This window comes from Vigna radiata, unplaced genomic scaffold (genome assembly GCF_000741045.1).
Source record: "Vigna radiata var. radiata cultivar VC1973A unplaced genomic scaffold, Vradiata_ver6 scaffold_267, whole genome shotgun sequence".
Lineage (NCBI taxonomy): Eukaryota > Viridiplantae > Streptophyta > Magnoliopsida > Fabales > Fabaceae > Vigna > Vigna radiata.
Genome location: NW_014543982.1, coordinates 208331 through 223417, shown reverse-complemented (window position 1 = coordinate 223417; position 15087 = coordinate 208331). Strand labels below are relative to the sequence as shown.

Here is a 15087-nt window from a genome sequence, read left to right as displayed (position 1 = left end):
CCATTCCTCCATAGCCTTTTTCGTCAATCGAATCAACCCATTGCATGTTTATTTTTTGTCTTTGCATCTACAACAATTAATTCTTTCTTTACAAGCCTTACGATTTTGATTCACACGAACGAGCCTTTCGAGTCTCTTGGGAAGAACGATATCGGGTATTACCGATTATATTACTTGCACGATCTGATACACTTGCCAGTGAGTCAACAATAGACACAAAAATAAAATTCACCTTATTCTACTAATTCAAAGTACAAAAGAAAAAGAAAAACTTGGGTTGCCTCCCAATAGCGCTTGTTTAACGTCACGAGCCTAACCCAAACCTGTCTAGCACTCATCAGTGAGTGCCTATCTTTCCAACACCCTTCAGTAGGTGTGCCTACCTGTATCCTTCAGTAGATACATAAAAAATTCTAGCATCCCTCAGTAGATGCTACCCAAAAACTGTTTAAAATTCCAAAAAGTTACATGTCCAAAATCCAATAACCTAAAACTACAAATGTTTTACAACAAGTAGGATTAAATCAAATATCTTCAAGTCTTTCCATCCCGGTTGGGGTCTTCATCTACCCAACTCATCAGTTGCCTTCTATCCACTCTTTTGACGGCTTTGGTATATGGTCTTATAATCTCCACTACGCCATCTTCTTTTATTTTATTGACAATCCACTTCCTATTTTTGAATTTTACATGTGAACCACGTGGAAAGGATGTATCTTCTGAGTGAATTGTGCCTCCTTTATCAACCTCCTCATTTTTAGGTACCTGCAAAACATTACAATTGTTAGTGTTGGTACCTGTTGTGCTATCCTCATTATCTAATGCAGCTTCCCTTCTTGACTTTTTGTGTCTGGCTCTCTTTTTAATTCTAACATTATTTTCCTTAGAGCCAGTACATAACAACACATGTTCTTTGTCTCTCATCATGATTCTTCCATCATGGACATTAATAAACATCTTTGACGTTGCCATGAAAGGTCTTCCAAGAATCATTGGAATCCTCTCCTCATCTTCCATGCCCATGACTATAAAATCAGCCAAAAATCTAGCTACTCCACACGCACAACCACATTTTCCACCATACCAAATGATGTTTTAATGGAACCATCCGCCACCGTCACAGTAAGATTAGACGGTTTTAATGTTAGCCCTCCAATTTTCCGCAAGAAACGCTCAGGCATCATGTTAATGCTAGATCCAGAATCTATCATGGCTCCTCCTATATCAACATCATTCACAATACATGAAAGAGTCAAACAACCTGGATCTTTTACTTTGGGCGGATAATTCTTCTTTGGAGGTTGAATATCAAATTCCTGCTCCTCTTCATCTTCATCCAAATCTATTGTATCTCGAAGATAATATACATTCTTTCAGCATATGCAGGAATCTGTTGGATTGCTGAAGGCACTACAGTCACTTGATTAATGATTTCCCTAATCTGCCCATTGTGACTGAATCTTGCTTCCTCTTCTTCCTTACCTTCACTATTATCTAGCTCAACAATTTCTTTTTCCTCTTCTTCCTCATCACTACTTCCAATCTCCACATCTCCCCTCTCAGCCTTTCTTTTACTCCTTGAAACAACAGCTTTGCATTCCTCTTTAGGGTTAACATTAGTGTTAGCCCTAAATTGGTTCTTCTCAGTGGTTTCTACCCTTTTTGACAGCTGACCAATTTACATCTCCAGGGATCTGAAACTAGCTTGGTCACTTGCATGATTAGACTCATAGACCTTTAGGAATTTGTCAAATCTCGCATTTAAGTCCCTAACAACTTCTGTCAAGTGAGTAACCTATTGCCACATAGGTGAGGGTTGCTGCGACCTGAAACCACTTGTTTGCCCTGATGAGTTGTTCTGCATCTGACCAATAATACGATGGTTCTTCCAACCTTGGCTAGAATTGCCTTGGTTGAAGTTCCCCTGCCTGTACTGGAACTGATTCCACATGTAATTGGCTTCCTGCTGCGTTTCCTCAGTAAAGAACATTGACAATTGATATGGTCACCACCACAGAAATCACATAGCTACTGTGTTTGAGAGACATTACGCATCTCCTTAGGAAGCTGTGAAATAATATTTGTCAAGTTGTCTAACTTTTGAGTCAGAAGATGGTTCTGAGCTAGCATGGCATCATCTACGACTCCTCTCTTCTGTATAGGTACGCTCCTTTCACTGACTGTTTCCTGCTCATTAGCAGTCATACTCTCTATCAAGTCCTAAGCTTCATCTTCAGTCTTCTGTTTAATATAACCTCCAACTAAGGCATCCAACATCATCTTAGACTACATGTTCAGTCCACCTAGGTAAGCAAGAACTAAGGTTGTCTTGTCAAACCCGTGGATTGGTGTCTTCCTTAGTAGGCCTTTGAATCTTTCCCATGCTTGACCTAGAGTCTCTTCCATGCCTTGCTTGAATGATGAGATCTCCAGTCTTCCCTAAGTAACTTTAGACTGTGAGAAATATTTATTGACAAACTTTGTAGCCACAGTCTCCCATGTTGTAAACGTCTCTTCAGGGAAAGAATTCAACCACATCTTAGCGTTGCCCCCAAATGAGAATGGGAACAAGCTAAGCTTTACTCTCTCGTGTGATACACCTACTATATTCACTGTGTTGCAGATTTCACTAAATGTTGTCAAATGGTCATATGGGTTCTCATTTGACAATCCGTGAAACTGGTTGCTTTGCACCAGGTGTATAAGCGTTGGATTCATCACCATATTAGTCGTTTGATCTGTAGGCATAGCTATGCTGTTAAAATGGAAAGGGCCAACAGCATTAGACTGATCTGCAAGAGTGCATCTTGGAGGAGTTTGTCCAGCCATCTCCTCTGCTCTTCGAACTGGTGAAGGTGATAGTAATCTGTCAGGAGAAGGAAACAAATTCCTAGATGGGCGTCAGACTCTCCTTCTTCCCCTTGTCTCACTTAAGCCTTCAAGAAGAGGTTGCGTATTTTTCTAACTCCTAGTATGTCTAGTCTCCTGTTGCGTGCACAAGAAATACAAACCCTAGTAGCACTTTTATATAAAAATAAAAATAAAACACAAACAAAAACAAAAACACAATATATACAATCAAGTCAAATTTAATCAAGTTACACTACTAGATAAGTTAAACCACGAGTCCCCGGCAACGACGCCAAAAACTTGTTAAGTCCCTGGCAAGTGTACCAGATCATTATCAAGTAATATAAAATGGGTAAGTCCAAGTATCGTTTCCCAAAGAACTCTTAGGCCTTAACTTTCATGTAACCTAATTGTGTAAGACTTGAGAAAAAATAGATTTTAAGTTTTTAAATGCAAAAACAAAAGTAAACATGCAAATGCAGTGAATCAATGGTTGAGGAAAAACTATTGATGAATGGTGTTGTTGAGGTTTACAATTTCATCTGATCCACCCTCATATATCTACTCTTCTAATTTAATTCGCTTATTTATCATATTGCCATGCAAACTTTCTTGGTCTACCCTTAACCTAATTCCTTGGCAAAAAGAGCCTATTAGTAATTACCGGCTTGTTATCTCTAGCCTCCCCTAGTAACTAATAATGCATAATAAACGGAAGCAAAATACAATTGATTGTCCTACCCCTATCTCTAGGCGGTATTAGCATAATCAAGGAATTCCCCCCAGTTCATGACATTATTGTACGTTCCCGTATCAATAAAGACAAACAACATTTACTGAATGAGTTAAACGATAAAAGCATTAAATACAGGTAAGGAACCCAACAATTGATAAATCAAGCATATGCAAGCATATGAATTAAATAAGAATTTGGATATATGAGAGTTTCAAAAGATTACATTGTTCCCCAACAACAAAGGGTTTAGTTCAGCATTATCATGGTGAAACTAGATGAAATACAATGAAAGAATAACCTTAGGTTGAGTAGTTTGGAGCCTAAGCATCCAAAGAACGGCCTCCAAGGTGTGTAGAGTTGTTGTGGACGTTTCCCTCTACCAAAGATTAAGGTTTCAAGTCGTACTGGGGCTATTTATAACACAGAAAAATAACAGAATTTAAGCCTAAGCCCAGTAGACAACCGCTCAGCGCCCTGTTTGACCGCTCAGCGGTTTGCCTCTAATTGCACTAGGCGCTCAGCGGTTCGTTCTGGTGCTCAACGGTTCCTTTGGCTCTTCTTGTCATCCTTTTTCTTCATCTTTCACGAGCACAAGTCCACCTTACTTCACTTCCATCTTCAAATCACCTCAAAACCTTGCAAAACAATGTAAAACCAAGCATAATACCTCTAAAACAAATTTTGACTCTCAATGACTCAACTAATTGTTTTACTTGATTTTAAGCTCATTCTAAGCCATAAAGGGTGTGTTTTAATATCAAATTTAAGCATGAAAATAGCGGGTTTTAGACCGTTATCAATAATCATGATAAATAGGATAAATATCCTAACAATTATTGGTCTTCCGACTTCACGTGGGTGCATCCCATTTTGGTGGTTGTTGACCGTTTCTCCAAAGCAGCCCATTTCGCCACTTTTCCTACACAATTTTCAACATATCAAGTGACTATAGTTTTTTTTTTATGTCGTGGGCAAACTAAATGGCATGCCAAAGAGTATTGTTTATAACCGTGACCCTTTATTCTGTAGTAAGTTTTGGAAGGAATTATTCAAAGCTAGTGGGTCATAATTGCGGATGTCTTTTGCTTATCACCTAGAGATTGATGAACAATCTGAGGTTCTCAATCGAACTCTTGAGCAATATCTGCGTGCTTTTTGTAATGCGCAACCAACCAAATGGAGCCACTACATTCCCTAGGCAGAATGGTGTGATGACACTACTATTCACTTGGCAACTGGTTACACTTCATTCGAAATTGTCTATGGAAGATCCCCTCCTTCTTTGTCGGGTTATATATTGGGTCAATCACTAGTGGAGGTTGTTGATCATTTACTTAGCTCACAAGATTACATTTTATCCATTTTACGTCGAAATTTACAAAAGGCCCAGGATTGTATGAAATCAATGGTTGAGGCTCCTCGTCGTGATGTTCAATATGAGGTGGGTGCATGGGTTTATGTCAAACTCAAGCCATATCGCCAAAATTCGTTTGTTGGGAAGACCCCACAAAAACTTGTGAAACGCTATTTTGGACCTTTCAAATTCTTAGTTGGATCGATCAGGTGGCCTATCGTTTGACTCTTCTTGATACTTCAAAAATCCACCTTGTATTTCACTGTTTTGTTTTGAAACCATATTGTGGTCCTCCTCTTCCAACAACTGGCACACTTCCGTCAAACAATTATAATTATGCTCCTTTACTTTGTCCATTAGTCATCTTAGGAACCCGTGAGAATACTTTCAGTGAGTCTCCACAACTGGAAGTTCTAGTGCAATGCCATTGACTCTCTCGTGAGAAAGCTACTTAGGAACCTTGGATGGATATTCAATGTACTTTCAACCTTGAGTACAAGATTCTTCCGCAAGGTGCAAGAAATGATACAATATGCATTCAGGAAGATATTGGGTCAACTAAAAATGTTAGTGATAGGTCCAAAAGAAATATTAGGAGACCAAGAAATTGTGACAAGTACTTGCATTCAGAGAGAATATTATGTTTGTTTTATGAGAATTTTTTTGTGAGAAATTTTTCTTATTATGTTTACGTGGTTATCATGATATACTGATAAAGCGTTAGTATATGCAGTGAATATAAAAATTGTAATGAACTTTGGAGCGAGGAAAATATTATTCACTAAATTTCTATATTTTCTTCTTGGAGGCATGATACCTTGAATACCATATTGTTCACGCTAACATCTATCATGAATAGTTGCGAGATCGTGATGTTGCTCGTAGAATTGAGAGATCTGCTTGCGTTGATCCTTTTTGTATTAAGAAGCTAAGGTCACATTGATTAGAGAGGTCACATGACGATGGACACACCTAATGACATTGACATTATTGCTGCCATTGTTGTCGAAAAACCATCATTGTCGTTAACATCTATCAGAGTAATCACGTAGCTCCATTGTTGGTAGCCTCACCGTTGTCGGCCTGACAATATTGTCGTTGATGATTCCTTCATATTACACTCTGTTCCGATTGTACTATTTTGCCATCTTAATGCTTTTCCTATTTTACTTTCTCTGCAATTCTTATGTTATTATGCTCATTGTATTTGTTTTAAATTCTCTATAGAACGAAGGATCCATTTGTAATTTCCAATAGGATATTCCTTCTAAAAACTTATTATAAGTTATTTTTATTATTTTTATTTTTAAAAGTTACTTTTTATCATTTATATTTCTTTTAATATGCATGCATAATTTATGAATTTAATTTTTCATATCACAACTTTTAGGAGTAAAGTTACGATTTTTTTTTCCTTTGTAATACTCTTACTATTATGGAGTTTCACAACATTTGTTAGGTACACCCATAAACAATTTTATGTAAACTGTATTAGGCTATAACTAGGAATGACAAAAAAATTCGCGGGCACGGGTATCTGCGGGTAAAATCCACGGCAGTTAGTTACTATCTGTGGATATTTACTACTCGTAGGTAACGGATAGCGGGTATTTTAATACCCGCTTCTAAATGGGTCGGGTATGGGTAGTATACTATCCGACCCACAGGTACCCGTTACTTACAAAAAATAATAAAAAATAATAATTTATATATATTTTTAATTAAAAATAAAATAAACTTATATTTTATTAGGTTAAATTTAATTAAAATTAAATTTTAATTTATATTTAATTTAATTTAATTTATATTATATTATATATATTTTTTGTAATTTTATATAAATTTTATTTTAAAATGTATAAAATATAATTTTTTTTATTTTTCGGGTATCCGCGGGTACCTGCAGATTTTTTAAAATATTCACGGATATTTTTTAAACGAATACCTGATGGATAGCGCATCAGATAGCGGGTAGAATTTTATCTGACGGATTGGGTTGCGGGTAGACACTATCTGTGTCCAACCCGACTCATTGTCATCCCTAACTATAACAAACATAAATTTAATATTGCATGAATTTATTTTTTACAAGGGTATTTTAGTAATTTACTTAAAGCACATACACAACCTTTGTACTTTGCTATTTACGCAAATTTTTGGGTGTCTTGTATGATCAAGGCATTGACAACCATTTATCCGTTTCTTCTTCTTTTTTCAATATTTTAAATTAGGATTTTTACTTTTTATTTATTTATATTTGTTATTGATTTTCTGGTTAATTATCTCGCCCAACGAGATTTATTACTTTCTATTGAAATGTAAACAGGATGCAGATTGTGAAACACATCTTATCTTGTTTGATTGAAAGGTGTGTTTTCTTTAACTAATCTGTGTCCAACTTCAGTTGTATTTTTTGTTAACTTTTTCTTCTATATTGGATCTCGAGAGTTTACACAGAAATTGTAAGAGTTTCATCAATTTAACGAGTAAATTCGTCAGTTTACGATGAATCTATACAAATAATATACTTGACTTAATATTTTAATAGTATAATTGAGTAAAATAAGTTTACAGTATTAATTGAATAGGTTCACATAAATATTATAGACATGAATTGTTAAGATAAGATACTCTCGAATTGCTCTCCGAATGGGATCCTTTAATTGCTCCCTAATTTTAATTTTCAATTACAAAATTTAAAAATAGCAATTAAAATTAACGAAAATTTATTTCATATAGCTTAAGAAGCACGTGCAGTATAGAGCAGAACACCATCGAGCATATCGCAACCGCGAGCCGAGAGAACCGCGAGCCGAGAGAACCGCGAGCCGAGAGAACTGCTAGCAGAGAGAACCGCTAGCAGAGAGAACCGCTAGCAGAGAGCACGACGACAGAGCAGAGCACAAGGCATCAGAAGAGTTTGGCCTGACCGGAGAAGAGAATGACACAGCACAGAAGACAATGACATAGCGCAGCCAACGGAGACCAGAACAGCGAACCCTAATCCACGAGGTGGAGGAGAATAGCGAGCCTAATCACGGTGAGCTTTTTTTTTTTATTTTTTTTTTTAAATTTCCGCACAAGAAACGGCGACCAATGGAGTCGTTTTGGGTTATAAAGAAAACCCCTCTGGACTCGCCAACTCGATTGCAAGCTATAGAGTGTGGCCGAGCTCACCGAGTTCTCAACGAGCCTACCGATCCTGCATAAGAAACGAATTTGCTTCGGAGTCAACTCGAGCAATCGGTATGGAACGTAGACTCGAATTTACGAGTTAAACATACTTCCGAAGAATTGATTTTGAATACAATATAATACTAGGTACTCTTGGTCCTCTGTGTGCATGACTTCATTGCGAGACAAAGCACTGATGATGATGAATATACATTGCTTGGGAAGGAATCTCGCCACTGCTTCATCATCTTTGCTCCCTGTGCAACTCCCTGCACCAAGGTATTTGAGTATTTTTATTTGAATCCTTGTATATATGTAACAGTACATTTATGTTTCTTAGATTTAACTAAAGATGATAGTGTTGTGGATTACATATGCGTTTTTAGTGAAGACTTATGTTGCTTATGTATCTTGTAAAATGTTATTTAATGTATTAGGGGCCAATTGTTTTTATTTTAATGTAGGGAAGTTCATTTTTGGTATGTTTTACCTGATGAGGTCAAGAGCACAAACCTATTGAACCGATATTTAGAAATTCTATCGCCTTGTGAGAAAGAAAATATAATTACCATGCGCGGGGAACAGATAAGGAAAAGAGCTCTGCTGGCCCGTGCATTAGTTCGCACTACATTAGCAAGATGTGAGTTATATTATTCTGGTTCCGTATATCTTAGTTTTTCTTCTTCCTTTTTCGTTTTTTCATTTTTCTAACACTGTTTTAATTGCTTTCCAATCACCAAGCTATGATATTGCCATCTATGCAAGTCATATACATTTTCAGTCACCATTTAGGGTTTAATGGACTAAAATATTGTGGTTTCATAACCTGGTATATGCCACCATAGCAACTTATTATCAAATGGCAATTTTGTCGATCACTTATTTTGGCTGGTTGTCTGTTTCGTCCAGAATGAGCTACTATATACACCAAAAACAATTGAGAATCAACTATATTATTTTACTCCTAACCTTAGCTTAATAACAATTTTAAGATAAATTGATTAGTTGCACTTAGTACCTACTTGTTTCATGGACGTTGATTTATATGAAACTATCGGTCATGGTTACATCTGTACTTAGTATATTGTTACAGCTTTGCTTCATTTGGTTTTAATAATTTTGTATCATGACTGAATATCTAATGAGTATTGTTTACTGCTAGATCAGACGAATTGTCAAATTGATCCAAAATCTTTAAAGTTTAGGAAGAACAATTATGGCAAGCCTGAGGTGTGTTTTTGAATTATTAATTTATTAACTTTTGTATGTTTTGCACTTTCTTTTTGCATAATTGGTATATGCCTTGTTCATTGAGCTTAAGTGTAAATATTAACGGTTTATGGTAGCACATTTGAATAGCTGGACTGGCAATATGCTGATGATTGGAGCCGCCCACCACTGCATTTTAATATCTCACACACTTCGTCTTTGATAGCTTGTGGAGTAACTGTGGGTTCAGCTGTATGTATTCAGTATTTTATTTCAAAGCAGTGATTTATTTGTAAAAGAATTTCTTCTAGGAACTATTCTTTTATTCAATTCAAGTAAAACTTTAACGTTAACCCATGGTTACAAGTCTGAGCAGAAACAATAAATGCCAAAAAATAAGATCTAAACCAGAGAATTAGAAGCTGCTCTGTGGCAACATCAGCCCCCAAAATATCCCAAATTAACCCTGTCCCAAATTTTCACATCCCTACCTCCTCTCTCCTCTTGCCGTGTATGCAGTTTGTTATGATCCTGCACAACCATTGTCTCCTCTTCACTTTCCATTTTATCCCTGTTTATTTTTCTCCTTGATAGTATTGTTTCAAAGGAGGCCCCTTTTGTTGAGGACATCTGTATGCCCCCTCCCCCAATTGAACTGCACCTTGTCCTTAAGGTGAAAATCAGGAAAAACTGTTTGAATCAATTTAAATTCCTTCGGAGTGCCGTCCTCATTGGGTAACCCCACCCACTGTATAAGTACCTTGCAGTTTCCATTTAACAACTTCCTAGCTGCTACCACATTTGTAGCTTTGGCTTGCAATTCCAATTCCCCTCTTAAGAAAGGTAGAAAGTTCTCGAATTGGCTGACTAGTTGGAGGAGCCTTTTTGAGTTGAGAGATGTGAACGATTGGATGTAACATTGATGTCTCAGGTAAGAAAAGTTTATAAGCAGCAACAAGTTTTTCATTCTCAATTTCAGGTAAGAAAACCTTGAACAACCCATAGAAACTGGGACTAAGTTTTTCATTCAAATGTTTTTCGAATGATCTCAATTTATAGGGTTGGTTGGGCCTTTAAGTTAACTATGTCTCCCCAATTTTTCTAATAGTTCTTTTAATTCTTTTGGGGTTCCGTCGGGAATATGAGTTGATAGCTCCATGCAAAATATATTCATTATCCCCTTATTTCTCAACCCTTTTCTTGTGGCTTTTAATGATGTCACAGCCTGGGATAATGCTACGTCGCCCTTAATCTCTATGACTTGTTCGTATTGCTGCACCTCAATTAGGTAATGTCTCAAGTCTGCACTGCCCAAGCTTTTGAGTAATCTCAAGTCTTTCAATTTCTCAAAGCCCAACCTTCTCTGATTGGAACTCACATCACTTACCAATTGCCTCCTCCTTTATCTTGGGTCTGAATTTGACTTCCAACTAATGGGCGAGTTAAGATTCGGTGTCCCTAGCAGTAAGAGGGTTCAGTCCTTGTCCCCTCTTGGGCCCAAACTTCCTGTGCCCCAATACTTGAGATTCCCACCATTGGTACCAGTTCAATGTTCTTTTAAGCACACCATTTTTGTATCCATCTTCTCTGTCTTTGGAATGCAGTTTATCACAAAATGTTACTCCACCCTGTGACCCACTCTGTCTTTGGAATGCATCTCTCTTTGTTCTCCTTTCGCAATATCCTCCATAACCATTGTCTCCTCCTTACTGCCTACTTTATCCCTATCTTTTTTCTCTTCCAATAATGCTGTATCAAGGAAGGCCCATGATGTTGAGGCCCATCACAGGCATTGTGTTCTCTTCTAGTGTAATGACATTTTCTATCATATGAGTTTTTCTGAAGACCATTTTCTTTAAACTTGTTTAACTTGTCATTCTCAATGTAGATTGGTATTGATGTGGAAGAGAAGCAAAGGAGGTTAAAGAATGATACATTAGCCTTTGCACAACGCTTCTTTTCTCCTTTGGAAATAGAAATGTTGACTCACATTGTGGACCCTGAACTCCGTCTTCAAGAGCTCATTAAATTATGGACTCTAAAGGTTAGTAACTGTATTGAATGTCACTAATGCTGTTAGGTTTCCTATTGAATAGAGTCTGGTTAGAAACAAATGTGACTGTTTGAAGTTGGAACTATTATATTGAAAAAATTGAATTACTTTATTTGTATGGCATCATATCAATAATTTTCTTTGAGAATTATTTGTTTTTTGAATTGTAATGGAGCATTGCTGTTTTCTACCTTACATTAGTTTTGAAGATATGGTAATGTATTTCCATATTATTATGAAACTGGAATTACCTGCAAAGCATTTTCTTGCATTAATTGATGACAGGTAAAACCATAAATATTTTATTAAAACTTATTGCTGGTTAAGATGCAAGTTAATATAATGTATTTCAAATTTGTCTATATGATTTGTTCTGTTTTGTTAGCTCCATATAAAAAATGTCTATGGCTATCTCCCATAGACATACATAAAATTTCTTTTTTCAATTTTGATTTGTTTACTAGTGTCTTTTTTATGCAAAGTATTCAACTAGAAGTCAAATGTAGAGTTATTTTCACCAATTTCCTTTGAAACTTTTATGTTGAAACAATTGTTAATTATAAAGATAATACAGTTAGTCAACATAACTTGCTGTAAGATGAAATTCAATGTGTTATCCAGCCGTTACTCACAAAGACATCTCCATTTACAGGAGGCATATGTAAAAGCACTAGGGAAGGGCTTCTCAGCCTCACCTTTTAAGAGTTTCACCGTGCGATTAGGAGACCATGTGAAAGGAAACATCCATACTCCACCTCATATGATTTCTAAGGTATGCCTCGCACTTGTAAAGTTTGTTTGAATTTGAGATATAAAGAGCTCCTAATTAGTGACATTATTTGATGATATATTGATTTCTCCTTCTCCTTTGGAGTCAACTGCCATGAAGACCTGCTTTAGTATTAGCATATTAAATTTTCGAAGGAGATTTGTTGTCTTTTTTCTTCCATTAGCAATTTTCTCTGCTGACAGGGACATGATATTACTGTTGAGACTTCTGATGAGCTGAAGAATCCGTCTAGCAATTGGCAGTTTGGACTTCTGGAGTTAGCTGGTTCTCATTATGCTGCCGTTTGTATTGAACAGGACAGCATCGATGCAGGTAACACTAACTCTTATGCTATAAGGATAATATTACATATATGCATTATTGCAAGTAACACAGCGTTTCTATTACGGCTGCACACTTGGTCGCATGCCTGCATATTATACAGCCACCTTCATATTTGTGGCTATCATGGCTCCAACAATTGTGTGAAGGGCATATTTTGACTACTATTATTTATAGTTTGAATAGTTACTACAGCCTATGTTTGTGGTTTGCAGGCAATGAGAGTATTCCAATAGATCTGACCCTGAGGAAGACAATCCCATATGTTGAGGATGAATATGTTTCTGCAAGTGATAGTGCTGTAGTGATTGGTGGCTTGACTAGATTGTCAACTTGTGATTATTGATTTTGTAATGAAATGGAAGTTTGGGCAGTAGCTTTACATTCTGCCTTCCTTCAGCATTTTGGAATAAGTGCTTACAAGTTTTTCAGTGTTCCCATTGTTGTTGCCTAGGATACGATCTGCCAAGTGCACTGTAACGTGGAACATATTGCAGTCATTTCTTGGTCTCCTTAGGTATGATCTAATCAACAACGTTGCAATCCGTGTAAAATTTATGATTATATGAAAATTGTATCTATTCATGTTTTAAAATGACTTCCCACAGTGCGTGAAATTTATAGATTTTCCTAATATTTTGAAAAAGCTCCCAACTTTGTATTTGTGTAAACTTTAGTAGACTTTTTTTTTAAAATGCTATCAACTCTAATAAGTTTTAATTAGGTAATTTTATACTTGTGAGAATTGATTGTCATTCTTATGCACATTAGAGTTCAACCTACTAGTAGAAGTTTGGATAGTTTGTATAAAACTTTACTAGAAGTTTGGATAGTTTGTATAAAACTTTATGTTTAGTTTAGACCTCCATCACTATTGTACACCGATAATTGAATGATCTTAATCTTCTGCTCTCCTGTACAATTAGAACATAAAGAATATATTTATTCTGTAAGCGGAGCCCTCAATTTAAATTGATTACTTTGTTAACCAAATTACATCAAATGAATGTTTTTTTCTTGCTCAAATTAAAAAGTTCTGCAAGGGTTAACTTCATCGCATAAAAAAATGACGAATAATTTAAGGAATTAAGGAACATTTGGCTGAAACTGGAAAGACAATTGATAGCATTACAAAAGAAAATTGAGAGTAAATTTGGGTTAATTGATGAAATGAATTAAAAATTGGATAATGAAAACAAAACAAAGAAACTTGAAAAGAAAGTTTGATAAGTCTAAGAATGATGATTACAAGAATTGATAAATTGTTGATACGATTTCAAGATGCAAGGAAGACAGGAGTCCTAAACTCATCGATGCTACTGCAACTCATCATCATGGAGTTTAAATCCCATTCTTCCTGTAGCAGAAGATGTCAGGGAGGTTAACGAAGGGTGCAAGGGAATGGTTGGCATTCATGGCAATGGTCCTTTGATAAAAATACCTTGTTTTACTATTCACTCAAATTACCTCTGCAATTGTTTGTCCATGCAAACCTTCAGTACATATTTAAAATATATGTAAAAATAATAAAAATGATCATAGCTTTCCTTCTTTTTAGGTTGACAGTGCTCTGCCACTTTCATTGCTTCTTTTTCTCTTGGAAATGACATTAGGATGTGTACTCATGTTTTAATGTTATCCCTTATATATTTCATTTACGTTAACATACTGGACCATAAGTCATTAGTCAAGGTTATGACATGTTTTTATTTTTATATATAGTATTATAATATAATTTTTTAATTATCAATAGTATGATTAAATATTTTTTTTCTTACTTTAATATTTAATACAGGTTTTTATATATATAAAATGGAAAGTTAACACAATAAATTCTCTAATGATTTGATAAATGTTATATGAAGAACATTTAACGGATCTCCAAACTTAAATGTGGATAAATTCAAGATAAAGAAAAAGATCTTAGTGATCCCAAAGAATTTACAATGATTTTTTCTATCCATCCTCTATATGCAGAGAATATTTTTGGAGACGAAAAAGTCTTCCCAAATATATATATATATATATATATATATATATATATATATATATATATATATATATATATATATATATATATTATCAATCATAATATTGGAAAATAGTTAGAAAAGTACTTAAAGTATTAAGCTTATAGTCATCTAGCTTATCATAATTTTAAAATTTTAAGTACAAGAGATTAATAAGATTATTGTCATCCTGAAAAAGAAAAAGAATTTCAAACTTTAAACATAGCAAGGTTCTTCAAAATAACATAGATCAAGAGAAATAAAGCCTACTGAATCTAAACTGCAGCATCGCCATCTCCTTCCAAAATAGTCTTCAAAGGAACTTTCTCGTCATTTGTTCTCATCTAAATGGATGATCATCGCAAAAGAAAACATACGCAACATGGCACAAACACAAGTAAGCAAGGGTGAGCTAATTATATAAAAAACATGCATCATAAGAGCATATACATACAAGAGTAAACTTTATTCAATAGCAATTTAAAGCATAAATCTTAACATGTGATACTCTAGACTTCACTTGTCCGGACTTTAGAATGAGAGTCGAGCTATGGTGGCTCGTGCACCTGTAGTGGCTTATTATATTTGGGT

General features: G+C 35.5%; 1 protein-coding gene across 4 annotated transcripts; it reads left to right on the top strand.

Moving 5' to 3' along the window:
* The first annotated feature begins 7695 nt into the window (after window positions 1-7695).
* On the top strand, window positions 7696-13133 carry LOC106755142 (4'-phosphopantetheinyl transferase). Of its 4 annotated transcripts, XM_014637242.2 has the most exons (10): window positions 7696-7980; window positions 8061-8186; window positions 8262-8393; window positions 8579-8754; window positions 9277-9344; window positions 9474-9575; window positions 11212-11367; window positions 12029-12148; window positions 12349-12478; window positions 12703-13133. In XM_014637242.2, the coding sequence occupies exons 3-10, from the start codon at window positions 8284-8286 to the stop codon at window positions 12831-12833; spliced, it is 993 nt and encodes a 330-aa protein (XP_014492728.1). In that variant the 5' UTR covers window positions 7696-7980; window positions 8061-8186; window positions 8262-8283; the 3' UTR covers window positions 12834-13133. The 4 variants fall into 4 exon arrangements, with proteins under 4 accessions (XP_014492728.1, XP_022633877.1, XP_022633878.1 ...); XM_022778156.1 differs by lacking the exon at window positions 8061-8186; XM_022778157.1 differs by lacking the exons at window positions 8061-8186; window positions 9474-9575 and having other exon boundaries at window positions 7697-7980.
* The last annotated feature ends 1954 nt before the right edge of the window (window positions 13134-15087 follow it).